Here is a 16293-nt window from a genome sequence, read left to right as displayed (position 1 = left end):
TGATGCGCACCACACATACCCTCCCCTTCCCGTTCACACAAATGCAATGTGGTCATGTCCCACTGTAAGGCAGAGCACACGGCGCCATCCTGTTCCATGGCCAAGGAGTGTCCGACAGTGTGGGCTGTGCTGGAACCTTCCAGCCAGCACCTCATGGACATCTGCATTGTTTACGGATTTTGCTGTCATAGACGTTGTGTGCCTCTGCACACGCTGTATGCTTCCAGGATGCTTTTCTTGGAAGTGGAATCATGGGGCGGTGGAGCCTCGGGCTGACCATCTGGATCCATCCCACGGGGTCAGAGAGAGCTTCAGAAACAGAATCATGATGTCCCGCCTCCTACGCTCACACATCCCACCGGGCTCCCCACCGCAGAGCCCAGCACAGTCTCCTTGGCATGACCTGTGGGGTGCAGCCTCTGATGCCTCCACCCATTCCCTTTTGCTCTAGCTGGAGTGTGACACCCCCCAACCCTGGGGTCCCTGTGATTCCCTCCGCCAGGCTCTGTCCCTGGCTCTTCGCCTGCCTGGCACCTGCTCACCTGTTGGCACCACCCTAAATGCGGCTTTTGTGGGCATCTTCCCTGCCCACAAGGTGTGACTGCCGTTTCCCTGTGACCCCCTTGGTGCCACTTGTCCATGTTTATTTGCGTTTGGGTGATGTTCCCCTCCGCAGCCACAGCTGCATGTTATCCGGGAGCTGGGGCCTTTTTCTCACAGGGACCCAGCCCCTTCTCTCGCACCTGGCCTCTGTTGGGCCATCAGGAAATACCTGCTGAGGGAGCTGGTGAGAGAGTGGCCCCGGGCCTCCAGCCCAAGAGGCACACATTGGCCGTGGGTGTGCACAGAATGCTGGCCCTGAGCACGGTCACAGTGGGTGGTTTCGGAGGCTTCCCCTGGACTTTTGGCCCAGGCGGCCCCCTATTATCTTGCACATGCTTCATTTTTCCCATCCTCACGTAAACCCCTGCAATTCCTCCCTAGGAATTGCAAAATGACCTAGATCGGGAAACAAGCAGTTTGCAGGAGCTCGAGGCTCAGAAACAGGATGCTCAAGACCGCCTGGACGAGATGGACCAGCAGAAGGCCAAGCTCCGAGACATGCTGAGCGACGTCCGGCAGAAGTGCCAGGATGAGACTCAGATGGTGCGTCCCAGCCACCTCCAGGGCAGCGCTCTGTGCACGGGCAGGGGCTTCCCAAGGACTCCCCTGAGCTCGTGTTACCTGGGAATACAACACTTAGACATCCTACTGGGTCAATAGAGTTCCTTCAAACACCATGTGGAAAAGTGTCCAAGCACCTGTGGCTTGACTTCCTGGCCACCCCCCTGTACTCCTAGAAGTCAGGTTGTATAAGTGAATGGCCTTGGTCCCTGCGAACCTGTGCCCTGAACACACCCCACCCTGGCTGTGCCCCACAACACAGGGAGTTCCAGGGTGCCTGTGTCCCCTTCTCAGGTGTCTCTGAGGCTCCTCACAGATCCTGGAGGCTGCAACCTCAGAAAACTCTATGGGGACACTCAGCCTCTGGGGGGATGGACAGATTGTTCATGCTTGGTCATGCCCCTCATTATTCCAAAGTGATCTTCCATTAGCCACAGCGGGATGAGCCCGTCTGCCTTTTCATTTATGTCTCTATTTTGGGTGTAGAAAGAGGCCTGTAAGGAAGCCAGGTGTCCGGGCCTGGGTTAGGTGTCTGCTTCCCTGGGTTAGCTTGTTTCAGGGATGGGGGCTAAGAGTTCTTTCTCGGAGTCCCATTTCATCCTGCACTGTGAATCCCTTTAACATCTTTTAACATCTCATTTCAGATCTCATCACTGAAAACGCAAATCCACTCTCAGGAATCTGACTTAAAGTCCCAGGAAGACGATCTGAACCGAGCCAAGTCAGAGCTGAACCGATTGCAGCAGGAGGAAACCCAGCTGGAGCAGAGCATTCAGGCTGGGCGAGTCCAGCTGGAAACCATCATCAAGTCCCTGAAGTCAACGCAAGACGAAATCAACCAGGTACTTCACGGAGTCGGGTCCCCGCCACATGCCGGGGACCAGCGAGCCCCAAGAGCCGAGGCTGCCACTGCTGAACTCCTTTGCTCTCACCCTTGTTACTTACGTGAGGGTCTCTTTTGGGAGGCTGTGGTGCTGGCCTGGAGGCACAGGGCCAAGGACTCCCCAGGGCATGTTCCAGAGTTTGTTGGCATTGGCCTGGAGCAGTTCACTTTCCTTTCCTGAGCACACAGCATCTTCAGGGAGTAGGCGGGGCGGGGTGGGAACACTTAATTAATGGCTCATTTGGAGAGAGCTTGGGGTTCTTTCCAGCCTGGTCCTCACACAAACAAGAGGGACAAAGTCAGAGAGATGACTTCTTTGTCCCTGGACAAGAGAACAGACGTCGTCCTCCACAGCCACTGGTGTGTTCAGGAGGCGCCACCCTGGAGCATCGCACCATGCAGGACCCCCATTCTCTAAGCTGCCTGGGACGCCCCCACCCTCTTCCCAGTCCAGGGGGGCGCTGGCTTCTCATGGCCTGCAGCCGTTGCCCTTCCCTGCTCTCCTGTGGGCAGTAGTTGAAGGCCTCTGTCCTGGCCCTGGGCATCCAGTCTACACAGTGGCTGTGACACTGGCCCTCGCCTGTGTCGGAGTGGCCAGGCACACTTCCTTTCCCAATTGAACTGGTCTCTGTCTGTGCTCCATCAGCCAGTTTATAGGCCACGGTTGATCGCAAGCATGGACCGCTCAGAGATTTATGCCCTTTCTTGTGCTTTATGGTTAGTATCTGTAGGATTACTTTCAGTGTTTTCTCTTCTAACCCTTAGAGTTTGTAGTTGGGTGTCAGGAGCAAAGATATGTTGCTTTGCTCAGTGCGGTGCCTTACACCTGTCATCCCAGCACTTTAGGAGGCTGAGGCAAGAGGATCACTTGAGGCCAGGAGTTCAAGACCAGACTGGGCAACATAGTGAGACCCCATCTCTACAAAAAATACAGAATTTTTTTTGTACTGTTTGCAGAGATGGGGTCTCGGTTTGCTGCCCAAAAATATAGGTGGTGACATGCACCTGTAGTCCCAGCTACTCAGGAGGCTGAGGCAGGAGGAGCTCCTGAGGCCAGGAGCTCAAGGCTACAGTGAGCTATGATCACTTCACTACACTCCAGTCTGGGTGACAGAGTGAGACCCTGTGTCTTAAAAAAAAAGGTCTTTCCTGACATGTTTTCCTGATCCTGCTTAACGCTGATGATGTCTTTGTTGCACAGGCAAGGAGCAAACTCTCCCAGCTGCATGAAAGCCGCCAGGAGGCCCACAGGAGCCTGGAGCAGTATGACCAGGTGCTCGATGGAGCCCATGGTGCCAGCCTGACCGACCTGGCCAACCTGAGCGAAGGCGTCTCCCTGGCAGAGAGGGGCGGTTTTGGAACCATGGTAAAGGTTGAATAAACGTATCACAGTACGGGGCTCTAGTCCCCTGGTGTGACAGCAGAACATCCCACCCGCCAGATCTGTTCATGGCCAACGTTGGTTCCATCCAAGTGCAGGCGGCTGTCTCTTGTTTTTGCTGCCTCTTTGCGCGTTCACACCAGGCCTCGCAGCCTGGCACAGGTGGCCATGCTGACTCCTGGCTTCCAGAACAAAGTCCAAGATAGGCCTGGATCCTTTCAGAACCTGTTTTGAATGCCCTCCATCTCTGCGGAAGTATTTACATTGGGCCAACCACCCAAATTCAGAGGGCTTCTCAAACTTAACCAAAATTGGATCAGTTTCTGCTCATTGTGGAAACCCCACATTCTACTAATCAGGGGGCAGGGGACATCTGAGGGGCATGTGTCTATGTGTATGTGTGTTTCCACAAGGAACACCTTGAAAAGCAAATGTGTCGCCAAAGATGAGGAAGTAATGGCAAGCAGCGCCCCAGGGTGTTGCTCTTTCAAGTAAGAATTGGCCTCTCCTGAAATTTTGGTTATGTTTAAAAACCTCTGCACTTTACTCTGACCTCATGACCCTGGAGTTGTGATCAGGCCTGGGGCAGGGGACTGTCGGCCCCTTATATTTTTGAGAGCTCTAGAGCCCCTGATACCAAGACAGGTGTGACCTTTTCCTTAGGTGGTCACATCCCCCCTGTTCATACCAGAGTCTGCCTCTGCAACCTCGAATCTGGGGACATGCAGTTTCCCATTTCGTCTTGGTGCTGTTCCGGGAGCGGACGGGCTGGGCCGCGCAGGTCTGGATGTTTCCTTGGTGCTCTGCTGCCTCCAGCAGCTCTCTCCATGCTGCCACCCTCTCTCCCAGGGCTCCTCCCTGGAGCCCTTCTGCTCCTGGGCCTCTGTACATCATGGATTCCTCTTCCTCCCTGGAATAAGAGTGAGCGCTCGTGCTCTCTAAACACCACACTTGCCTCTTTATGTTCAATGCTTGACGTGTTTCTTTTCTCAGCAGCCAAGTCCTCAGTCCCACGGATTTATGGGGAAGCACACGCATCCCCTGGGCTGCTGGGAAGGCACTGCTGGCGAGCTCATCTGTCTCTTGTGTCTGGCCCCCGCTGGGTGCACCGCCTCCCTCTTTCCTCCCATACTCTCTTTTCTCGTGGACTCGTAATGAGGTGGTTTCCATAGCCGCCCCCGGGCCCGTCATCGTCAGCTTTGTCGTCTAAATTTAAACAATGAGCATTCATCTTTCATGAGTTACAAGAAGCCAGAACTCCTCGCTTTGCTCCCTGGCTGTTCTTGGCGTGTGTGTTTCCGCCTCACAACCTGGCTCTTACTTTCCCCATCTGGCATTGTCCCCTGGCACCGCTTTTGGCTTGTCCTGCTCAGTCTTCCTTCAGGGAGCAGCTTCCTCTTAAACGTCCCTTTTGCAGATTTTTAGAAACCGGTTTTCTTGGATAAAAGTTGGCAGTGAAGTGGCAGTTTGCAAGTGGCCAGTGATTCCCCCAACTCCGAAGACAGATTTTTACCTTTCTGGTTATTTTTGTTCATCTTTTGGGCAGGGCAAAGGTTATATGAGACACAATTACTTTGGGAATGTAGATATAAGGTATGTTACATGGAAACTTGCAACTGGCATCCGAAAGAAAAACTGTTTTTATCTTGTTGTACAAATACAGTTTTTGAAGCATTTTTCTGGCTTGTTTCTATTTCTTAATAAATGCTTGGAAGAGAGATTTTTGTTTACTCCTGAACACTTCAAGACTGCTTCAGAGCCGAGAGAGAGGTGTCTTAGTTCTCCCTTGTGGGTTGAAGTTGAGGATTTTAGGTCCCTGAGAATAGTGTGTCCACAGTGCTACATCTGGAACTTCCTGTGTTTGGACAGTTCTACTCAGGTTACTAAATTCCATGTGAAGCTCATGCAGTGTGACTTTATCTCAAAAGTCAGGGTTTTTTTTTTTTTTTGAGACTGAGTCTCACTCTGTCTCCCATACTGGAGTGCAGTGGCATGTTCTCAGCTCACTGCAACCTCTGCCTCCCAGGTCCAAGTGATTCTCCTGCCTCAGCCTCCTGAGTAGCAGAGATTACAGGCACGTGCCACCATGCCCAGCTAATTTTTGTATTTTTAGTAGAGACAAGGTTTCACAGTGTTTCCCAGGCTGGTCTTGAACTTCTGACCTCAGGCAATCTGCCTGCCTCGACCTCCCCAAATGCTGGGATTACAGGCGTGAGCCACCGCACCCGCCAAAGTCAGGGTTCTAAAAGCCATGTTTTATTTCTTGTCTCTCATCTGATTATGAGAATATTGGCCTCTTGCTCACCATCCAATCAACTTGTGGAGAGAAGCTAATAAATCATCCCAGACTTAGGCCTTACTGAGGAGAGATTAAGAAAGGTTGATTGATCTGTCACATCCAGACCCAGTGGCATGCTGGAGCCAGTTTTTATTGACTTTCCAGAACCGATTATTAAATAGAAACTGGCTGGGCACAGTGGCTCACACCTGTAATCCCAGTCCTTTGGGAGGCTGAGGTGGGAGGATTGCTTGAGGCCAGCTGTGTGCCACTGCACTCCAGCCTGGGTGACACAGTGAGACTCAATCTCTAAAAAAAAAACTCCAAAAAGCAAAAAACAGGAACTTGTGAGCTAGTTGCTTGGAAACTTGAAATCAACCATGATGAGACTGTTTACACCACAGGAATTGGCAGAAGCTCTAAACCAGGGCTTTTTTCTGAGAGAACTGATTCCCAGCACACCCCTGCTGCTCAGCACTCCTCTAAAGGGCAGGAATGTCACAGAAGCTTCTTCAGCCCCCTTTCAGAGTTGCCGTGTGTATTTCCTAAGAAGGGCACAACTTCACACTGGTTGCTGAACTTGTTCAAGATATTACATCTCTGCGAAGGGCCGTGTCATTCATCCTGGCCCTTGTATGCTGTACTTGTGTCCCCCAAGTTAGCAGATGGGTCTGTTCTACTTGGTAGGTGGTCTGCAGGGGGTAGAGTTGATGGTATCTTTGTAACAGGGAAATCTCATTTCCCACTCTGATTCTGTGCAACGGAATCAAAACCACCATTAGTTACCCTGACCTCCTGAATCCTGCTGGGGTCTCAGGCTTCCCCTTGGAAAGGGAAGGAGTGATTGTGGCTTCAGGCCAATGACTCCTGAGAAAGTGATTGCAGGCCTGACTGTCAGTGCAGGGGGCTTGCAGCCGGCATTCCCAGAACCTCAGTCTCTTTTCTGCCATTGTTTACTGTTATTTGGCAGTCTTCCAAGTGACGACTGAAAACACTGAAAAAAAAAACCTTATAAATAAATGCCAATTAAAAACTAAATAGAGCCAGGCGTAGTGGCGAGTGCCTGTAGTCCCAGCTACTTGGGAGGCTGAGGCAGGAGGATCCTTGAGCCCGGGAGTTCTGGGCTGTAGTGTGCTATGCTGATTGGGTGTCTACACTAAGTTAGTCATCAGTATGGTACCTTCTGGGAGCAGGGGACCACCAGTCGCCTAAGGAGGGGTAAAACTGCCCTGGTCAGAAACGGAGCAGGTCAAAACTCCCATGCTGATCAGTAGTGGGATTGCACCTGTGAATAGCCATTGCCCTCCAGCCCAGGCAGCATAGTGAGATCCTACCTTTAAAAACAAACTAAATAGAAGCTTTCATTCTGAGGTCAAGCTGGCATTCTTAACTCGCTGCTTTATCCAGGTCATGATTCCTCTCTTTCTTCTGGAACAAATACATTCCTCCTTCCAATGGGGCAGTGTGAAAGGCAGATTTTCCACGTGGCCTCCTGGCTTCCTTAGGTAGGACTTCTCCATCTTTATCTGCATCCGAGACCCCCATCAGACACTTGCTGGGCATGTGTGTCTTGTGGTCGTTAGCACCTGATGTCCACTCAGCACTGTCTCCAGCTGCGGTGCTTGTGGACATCTGTACTTAACTTGTCTAAGAACCTGGCTTGGTTTCCCCACCTTGGGAAAACCCTGTGGTCGGAGGCTCCAGCTAATCTTTCCCAGGTAAGAAAAACCATTCCATGTTCATCAGATGGCAGGGATGTGGGTGCATTCTCCTGAAGCGGGGGCCGAGGAAGCGGCACTCACGCTGATTCACTCATTCACAGCCCAGACCGGTGGCTTGTCTTAACTCTGTACCTCTCATAACTGTCCTGCACCCCTAAGTTGGCTGCCCCAGGGTGGTGGCAGCCTTGCTAGGAAACTTTCTTTTGGACCTTTGATGTCATTGCCTCAAACCATTGTCCCTATTTTCGTGGAAGCCCCAGCTTTTTAATGATTTTGTTTTGGTCGGTTGGAATACTGGACTGATTTGTGAGCCCTACGCAGGAATGCCAGTGTGTCTGCCAAATTCAATGAGGGTGTTGTGCTGTTTTTTTAATATCACAGTGAAACATTCATGTTTTCACTGAGGGTGTGTCTTTATTAACTAAAACAGAGTCCTTATTTAAACGAACTGTATTGTTTCCATGTATATGACAAACCCACCCTTTTCAGACTACTTCCCGTTACAAAAATGTGCTCTTCAAAAGTAAATATTTTTTCTTCTCGTTTAAAAGAACCTGTTTGTTTCTAGAAATACACACTTAAAAAAAATGCAAAGCGTTGTGTATGCTCTAGTAATTCTAACAGCATAAGTACTCATTTCCTCATAGGACAGAAACAACCAGCATGTTTCTTGGTATGAAAACTCCATTTTCTCAAATGCCCACAAAGGTACATACTCACCGAGAAAAAGATGATTGAGGAAGGTCACACCTTTTAAATGAGGCCTGTGCTGCTGTTGTTGAGTGGCTCTTTACCGTTTTCTTCATGGCATTTCCAAGTTTATTATTTTTTTCTGACTCAGTGATTAAAAAAAATTGTTTAAATTTCAGGTAACATAGACATAAACAGCTGGGCGCGGTGGCTCACGCCTGTAATCCCAGCACTTTGGGAGGCCGAGGCGGGTGGATTACTTGAGGTCAGGAGATCAAGACTGGCCTGCCCAACATGGTGAAACCCCATCTCTACTAAAAGTACAAAAATTAGCTGGGCATGGTGGCGCACGCCTGTAATCCCAGCTACTCAGGAGGCTGAGGCAGGAGAATCACTTGAACCCGGGAGGTGGAGGTTGCAGTGAGCCCAGATCGTGCCACTGCACTCCAGCCTGGATGACAAGAGTGAAACTCTTGTCTTAAAAAAAAGAAAAATAGACATAAACTTGACCATCTTCACTGTCTTTAAGTGTACAGTTCAGTAGTGTTAGGTATATTCACGTTGTTGTAGAACCCAGCTCTAGAACGTTTTCATCCCCATGAAATGCCCACTCCCCATCCCCCCACCCACAGCCCCTGGCAACCACTGTATACTTTGTCACTGTGAGTGTGATGACTCTAGGGTTCTCATAGAAGTGGAATCATACCTTGTGCATCGTTTTGTGACTCTTATTTCACTCAGCATCCTCTCCTCAAGGTTCTTCCATGTTGGAGCATGTGTCAGAATTTGCTTCCTTTTGAAGGCTGAATCAGATTCTGTTGTGTGGCTCTTTACAATTTTCTTGATGACATTTCCACATTCATTATTTTTTTCTGACTTAGAAAAAAATTTTGTTTTTCCATTTTGTTTATCCATTCATTCATCAATGGACATTTGAGTTGCTTCCACTCAATGATTTTTTAATGAACTTTTATTTTAGAATAGTGTTTAGATTTATGAAAAAAATTACAAAGATAGGCCAGGTGCGGTGGCTCATGCGTATAATCCCAGTACGTTGGGAGGCTGAGGTGGGAGGATCAGTTGAGCTCAGGAGTTCAAAACCAGCCCTGGCAACATAGTGAGAGACTTCATTTCTACAAAAAATATAAAAATTAGCCAGGCTTGGTGGTGCGCGCCTGTAGTCCTGGCTACTCAGGAGACCGATGTGGGAGGATCACTTGAGCCCAGATGGTCGAGGCTGGAGTAACCCATGAGCGTGCAACTGCACTCCAACCTGGACAATAGAGTGAGACCCTGTTTCAGAAAAAGAAAAACTGCAAAGATAGTGCATAGTTCCTCTATATCCCACACCCAGTTCCTCCTGTTAGTCACATCATATATAGTACATTTGTCACAACTAATGAACCAGTATTAAACATTGTTATTCACTCAGGTTCATACTTCTTCAATGATCTTTAATTAATTTTTTTTTTAAAGATACAGGGTCTTGCACTGTTGTGGCTGGAGTGCAGTGGCACAATCATAGCTCACTGTAACCTCCACCTCCTGGGTTCAAGCAGTCTCCTGAGTCAGCCTCCCAAGTAGCTGGGATTATAGGTACATGCCACCACACCTGGATTTTTTTTTTTTTTTTTTTTTGAGATACAGTCTCACTCACTCTATCGCCCAGGCTGGAGCACAGTGGCGTAATCTCAGCTCACGGCAACCTCCACCTCCTGGGTTCAAGCAGTTCTCCTGCCTCAGCCTCCCAAGTAGCTGGGATTACAGGTGGCTGCCACAACGCCCAGCTAATTTTTTGTATTTTTAGTAGAGACAGGTTTTCACCATGTTGGCCAGGCTGGTCTTGAACTCCTGACCTCAGGTGATCCGCCCACTTTGGCCTCCCAAAGTGCTGGGATTACAGGCGTGAGCCACCATGCCTGGCCTCATTTTTAAATTTTTGTTTTTATAGAGATGGGATTTTTCTATGTTGCCCAGGCCAGTCTCGAACTCCTGGCTAAATCATTCTTTTTAGGGTCATGCTACTCAAAGTGGAAATGTGAGTTAAGTATGGAATTCCGTACTTTGCTTTAACTCAGGAATAATAAAATCCCTGTCCTGTTTCTTCACAAAATTGTAGGATGATCCTTTCAAAAATAAAGCCTTGTTATTTAGCAACAACACGCAAGAGTTGCATCCGGATCCTTTCCAGACAGAAGACCCCTTCAAATCTGACCCATTTAAAGGAGCTGACCCCTTCAAAGGTATCTCACTTGCTACCCACTTTCTCATCGAAAGACTGTGTGTTTTATGTCGAATTTAGAGTGGTTGAAGGGCTAGAAAAGTAAGGACATGCCACAATCTGAAATGGAGGGGGAAGGGAACGTCTTTTTTTTTTTTTTTTTTGGAGACAAACTCTCGCTCTCTCGCTGTCACCCAGGCTGGAATGCAGTGGCGCCATCTCGGCTCACTGCAACCTCCGCCTCCTGGGTTCAAGCAATTCTCCTGCCTCAGCGCCCATCACCGCACCCGGCTAATTTTTGTATATTTAGTAGAGTCGGGGTTTCACTGTGTTGCCCAGGCTGGTCTCGAACTCTTAACCTCAGTTAATCCACCTGCCTCAGCCCCACAAAGTGCTGGGATTACAGGTGTGAGGCACCGCGCCCGGCAGGAACACCTTTTAAGCTTCTTATCTCACCCTGTTAACCAGAGAGCCAAGGCATCGAGATACAGTGGGAAGCGTTCCAAGCTCACCACAAGACCCACATTTGAAGGCAGCTTGGCCAGCCCCCTTCAACTCTTCAGTACTTCAGTTTCCTAATCCCTCAGCAGGTTAATAAATTTCCTCCTTGCTCACCTCACAGGGTTGATAAAATAATCAGAGCTAGTAATGATCATGAAAGTACCTGGCAAACCATGGATTCCTACATAAACCTAAGGTCTGGATAATTTTAGGAGTCTATCCAGAGCCACACCTGAGTCAAGAATAACTAAGAATTCCAGAAACAAGGTTTCCAAGTTTCTCTCCATGTTTCAGAGCAAAACAGTATTTCCAGGAGGAAGGCTCTCTACATTTCTGAGAAAGACACAGGTGGGGAGAGGGCAGTGGGAGCTTGAGCTTCAGCTTGGGGTTGAAGCCTGCCGGGTCTGAGAGGTGAATCCGGCAGACCCTGAAGCCCAGGGGTGCCACCGCCTTATTGCTGCAGGGCCGGTGATGAAGTGAGGGACAGCCCAGGGTCCTATGTCCTCTTACCCAGGGAGGTGGCAGACAGATGGGATAAAGGAAACCCAGCATGAGAAGAGAGGAGTGGATTCTAGCCCACTGTGTGTCTTCCCCAACTCCAGTCTGTGTGGGACAGCCAGCAGTACCTTCCTTCTCATCTTAAACATTCTAGCCAGAAACAGCTGCCTCCTCCAGGTCCACCTCTTTGATTTGCCAAGGTTTTGAGGGCAGGTGGATAGTAGAGAAGGAATTAACATTCTCTCCCTACACTGGAGGAGTAGAAGGCAATGAAAGGCCTGGCAGGTGGGTGGCTGTGTCCAAGGGCCCGGCCCGCGTCCTGTGCCCTAGAGCTAATAAGGGTTTCTCTCCTCTTCCACCCAGGCGACCCGTTCCAGAATGACCCCTTTGCAGAACAGCAGACAACTTCAACAGGTAAAATTCAGTGTTTCCCGGACCAGTCTTTAGACTATGTCCAGTCCTGGCTCAGAAGTCACACGTGGTGGGACTTGTGTCCACATACACTGGGGATGGCAGCCATGTAACTGGGAAGGACGGCCGTCCATCCATGTTGCACCCATTCTCGGTCCTGTTCCCTTCTGGAGGTGGCTCCCCTCCCCAGGTTCAGTCACTACCTGCACCCCACCCTGGAGTGTGGTGGGATCACATTGCTTGCTAATTTATTTATTTTATTTTTTGAGACGGAGTCTTGCTCTGCCACCCAGGCTGGAGTGCAGTGGTGTGATCTTGGCTCACTGCAACCCCTGCCTCCTGAGTTGAAGTGATTCTTCTGCCTCAGCCTCCCGATTAGCTAGGACTACAGGTGCCCACCACCATGCCCAGCTAATTTTTGTATTTTTTAGTTGAGACGGTGTTTCACCGTGTTGGCCAGGCTCGTCTCAAACTCTTGACCTCAGGTGATCTGCCCACCTTGGTCTCCCAAAGTGCTGGGATGACAGGCGTGAGCCACCATGCCTGACTGATTTATTTTTTTTCAGGTGAAATTTATGTAACATAAAAGTCACTGTTTTAAAGCATCCAATTCAGTGGTATTGAGCACACTCACAGTGTTGTGCAATGATCACCTTCATCTAGTTCCACAACATTCTCATCCCCCCAAAAGGAGACCCCATCCCCATCAGCAGTCACTCCCCATTCCCTCCCCCAACCCCTGGCACCCACCAACCTATTTTCTGTCTCTATGGATTTACCTGCATTGTTTATTATTATTATTATTATTATTATATCCAGCTCCTGCAGGATATATTATTTTATTTATTTATTTAGAGATGGGGTTTTACTCTGTTGCCCAGGCTGGAGTGCAGTGGCACAATTATAGCTCAGTGCAGCCTTGACCTCCTGGGCTCAAGCGGCCTTTCTGCTTCAGCCTCCTTAGTAGCTGATACTACAGGCACGTGCCACCACACCTGGCTAATTTTTTATTTTCATTTTTTTACAAGTGGGAGTCTCTCTATGTTGCCCATGCTGGTCTTGAACTCCTGGCCTCAAATGATCCTCCTATCTCAGCCTCCTAAAATGGTGGGATTACAGGCATGAGCCACTGTGCCTGGCCAGGATATTATTTTTAAAGTCAATTTTATTTAGTGGTATAATTTACACAGAACAAAATTCACCCATTTTACTATGTAATGAGTTTCAATAAATACGCACGGTTGTGTGCAATTTGAGAACACTTCTGTCATTCCTGAGTCCCCTTTGTTGTCACCCTCCACCCTCTCCCCAGGGTCCCCTGGCCACCACCGTCCTGTTTTCCGTCACTAGCATTCTTACCTTTCTAGAATTTCATGTAAACAGCATCATTCTGTGATGTGTTCTTTTATGCCTGGGTTCTTTCACTCGGTATAATGTTTACTTACAGGGCATTTTTCCTTCTAGATCCATTTGGAGGAGACCCTTTCAAAGAAAGTGACCCATTCCGTGGCTCTGCCACTGACGACTTCTTCAAGAAACAGACAAAGAATGACCCATTTACCTCGGACCCATTCACGAAAAACCCTTCCTTACCTTCGAAGGTGAGTGGGGTGGGACGTTGCCTGAGAGAGCTGCGTGCCTGCTCTGTGTGTGTAAGGCCTTCCCGAAGGCCCCCTTCCCTTCGTGGAGCGTACGTGGTGCCTGCGAGTGTGGGCCATAGTGCCTGTTCTCCGGGAGCTGGTATCCCAGGCTGATTTCATTCCTGCCAAGTGAGGGAGCTCTCTGGCCTAGTCACTGCAGTGACTCATCTTGTGAGCCTCAAGGTGCAGTTAGCGGTCCAGTGGCCCTACGTCGGGGCAAAGAGGATGTCACCCATAGTTCTTATTTCTCTATCCCCATTCCTACCCCTCAACTCTAGTCATCTGCCCCCACTGCCCCTTCATCTCCCAAAAAAGACTAAATCACACAAGCACCACATGCTTGTACGGACCTGGCCACCCTGCACGGTCCTTGTAACACACAGCACTGGTAGGGACCTTAGAGTCACATTTGGTAGGTGCCCCCGTCATGGCAGGAGTAAGTGCAGGCGTCTCAGCCCGGCTGCCTTGCCTGGTGTCTCCTGAGAGCATCAGCCAACTCTGACCCTCACAGTTTCCAACTCCAGCATACCTGTGCTCCCATCCCCAGGCGCGGCAGACACCGGGTATTTTGCACATTATGCCCAAGAGATTGGGTTAAATAGGTGTAAACTTGGATTTCAAAACCAAAAAAAAAAAAAAAAAAAAAGCAGCCTCTGGTGATGGAGGAGAGGATTTTCACGATGGAGTGAGCGTGCTTCGTAGCCTTCCTCCATTTTCTAGGCTGCAACCCAGGCCCGGGGCCTGCTCAGAGACGGGCACTCATCCCTCCTTCTCAGGGCTCCTGCTGCCCTGGTGCCCACCTCGCTCACTCCCTGTGGACCTTTTGGTCTTTAGCGCTTGAAGCTCCTTGAAGGCAAAGATTCATTTGCAGTGTTTTCTTATTGGCCCCTTTTTAATGTCCTTAAGACCTGTAGTGAGAATTTCCCTGACATTCCTGGTATTGGTGATCTGTTTACCAATTTCATTGACCTTTCCCATAACCAGCTTTTGGCTTCATTTTTCTCTACTGCTTGTTTTCTATTGCATTGATTTTCTCTTTTCTATTTCTGTTTTATTCCATTTCCTTACTCCTATTTATTTGGGGTTTACTTTGCTCTTCTAACGTCTTAAGATCCAACCTTCGTTCATTGATTTTAGACTTCATTTTCTAGTACAGGCGGTCCCTGACTTAACGATGGTTCAACTTACAGTTTTTTGACGTTACAATAGTTTTATCGAGATGCAGTCCCATCATAAGTCAAGGAGTGTCTGGACTTAAGTTGGTTTGACTTCTGATTTTTTTGCTTTGTGATGGGTTTATTGGGATATTACGTACATTTTTGACTAAAAATATTTTCAACTTACAGTGGGTTTATCAGGATGTAACCCCATGGTAAGTCAAGGAGCATCTGTATAAATTTAAAGCAACATATTTCCCTTAAGCACTGCTTTACATGTATTTCATATATTTGAATACTTTGTCTCTTCATTGCCATTCAGTTTTGAGATATTTCCCAGTTTCCCTTGTGAATTCTGTTTACTCATGGATTATTTAAAAGTGTGTTCTTTCATTTCCAGATACTTGGCTTCTTCTAGGTATATTATAATACTGTTATTATTGATTTTTAATTAAATTTGTTATTTGAGAACATATTCTGTATGTTTTCAATACCTTCACATTAATCAAGGCTTGTTGTTTATGGCCTATGTTCGTGAACAAACCATGTACACTTGAGAAGAATGTGTATCTAGTTGTTGGGTGTAATACTCTACAAATGGCAGTGAGGTTGAGGTTCCTGATAGTGTTCAGATTATCTGTGTCTTCATTGTTTGTTTTTTAGTCCTACCAATGGCTGAGAGAGAGGCGTTAAACATTCTCCTATGACTGTGGAATTGTTCATACTGCACTTTAATTTGATCAAGTTCTGCTTTGTGTATTTTGAAGCTTTGTCAGGTGCATAGATGTTTATGATTGTTGTGTCTTTCTGACACAACCACCTTTTTATCATTATAAAAGACTCCCATTTGATCTCTGGTAATGTTCTTTGTCTTGAAGTCTGTTTTATCACTTCATTCTCCTCATGTTATTCACTACATGATACGTCATTTTTCAACCATTTACTTTCAACTTACCTGGGTCTTTAAAACTGATAGGTGTCTTTTGTAACTAGCATAGTGTTGGGGCTTGCTTTTTTTTTTTTTAATCCAGTCAGAAGTCCCTGCCTTGTAAGTGGAATGTTTAGTCCATTAACATTTAATGTAATTATTGATATGATTTAAGTCTACTATTTTATTATTTGCTTGCTTTTTATCCCATGTTTTGTTTCCTGCTTTCTTTTGGATTGTTTGAATGTTTTTTTGAATTCTGTCTATTGGCCTTTTATTATTTTAATCATACCTCTTTTAATGATTGTTTAGAGGTTGCTTTAGGAAATATCGTGTACAGTTTTAACTTTTCATAGTCTACTTGAGGTTAGTATTGTATTATCTCATGTAAAATGTAGAAAACTTGCAACCATGTAGGTCCATTTGTCCACCCACCCTTGCAGCCAGCTTGTCTTATGTTATAGCCATCATGTGAATATCATACATCTAAATACATTAGAAATTCCATAAGACTGTTACAATTTTTGTATTAATCCATTGTGGGTATTTTAAGGAAAGAGGAAAAAAGTAGTCATTTAGTTTTACCCAAATATGTACCATTTTTGATACTCTTCATTTGTTTCTGAAGATTGGTTTTCCCTCCATTATCATTTTCCTTCAGCCTAAAGAACTTTCTTTAGCACTTCTTATAGCTCAGGTCGACTGTGTTGTCATTTTTTTATTCTTAGTTTTGAAACAGAGTCTCACTCTGTTGCCCAGGCTGAAGTGCGGTGGTGTGATCTTGGCTCACTCCAGCCTCAACCTCCTGGGCTCAAGCAAT

General features: G+C 47.7%; 1 protein-coding gene across 9 annotated transcripts in view; it reads left to right on the top strand.

The window, feature by feature from the left end:
- The window catches only part of EPS15L1 (epidermal growth factor receptor pathway substrate 15 like 1), a 117018-nt gene that overhangs the window by 66113 nt on the left and 34612 nt on the right, over window positions 1-16293 (top strand). For all 9 annotated transcript variants that reach the window (XR_008516424.2, XM_009252924.4, XM_009252925.4 and 6 more), the window contains exons 14-19: window positions 985-1146; window positions 1809-2006; window positions 3249-3413; window positions 10237-10360; window positions 11701-11751; window positions 13213-13349. Coding sequence is in view for 8 of the 9 variants with exons in the window: in XM_009252924.4 (XP_009251199.2) it covers window positions 985-1146; window positions 1809-2006; window positions 3249-3413; window positions 10237-10360; window positions 11701-11751; window positions 13213-13349 (837 nt within the window). In the remaining variant the exon portion in view is untranslated. The remainder of the gene's footprint in view (window positions 1-984; window positions 1147-1808; window positions 2007-3248; window positions 3414-10236; window positions 10361-11700; window positions 11752-13212; window positions 13350-16293) is intronic.

This window comes from Pongo abelii, chromosome 20 (assembly GCF_028885655.2).
Source record: "Pongo abelii isolate AG06213 chromosome 20, NHGRI_mPonAbe1-v2.0_pri, whole genome shotgun sequence".
NCBI lineage: Eukaryota > Metazoa > Chordata > Mammalia > Primates > Hominidae > Pongo > Pongo abelii.
This window is presented reverse-complemented; position numbering and strand designations above follow the sequence as displayed.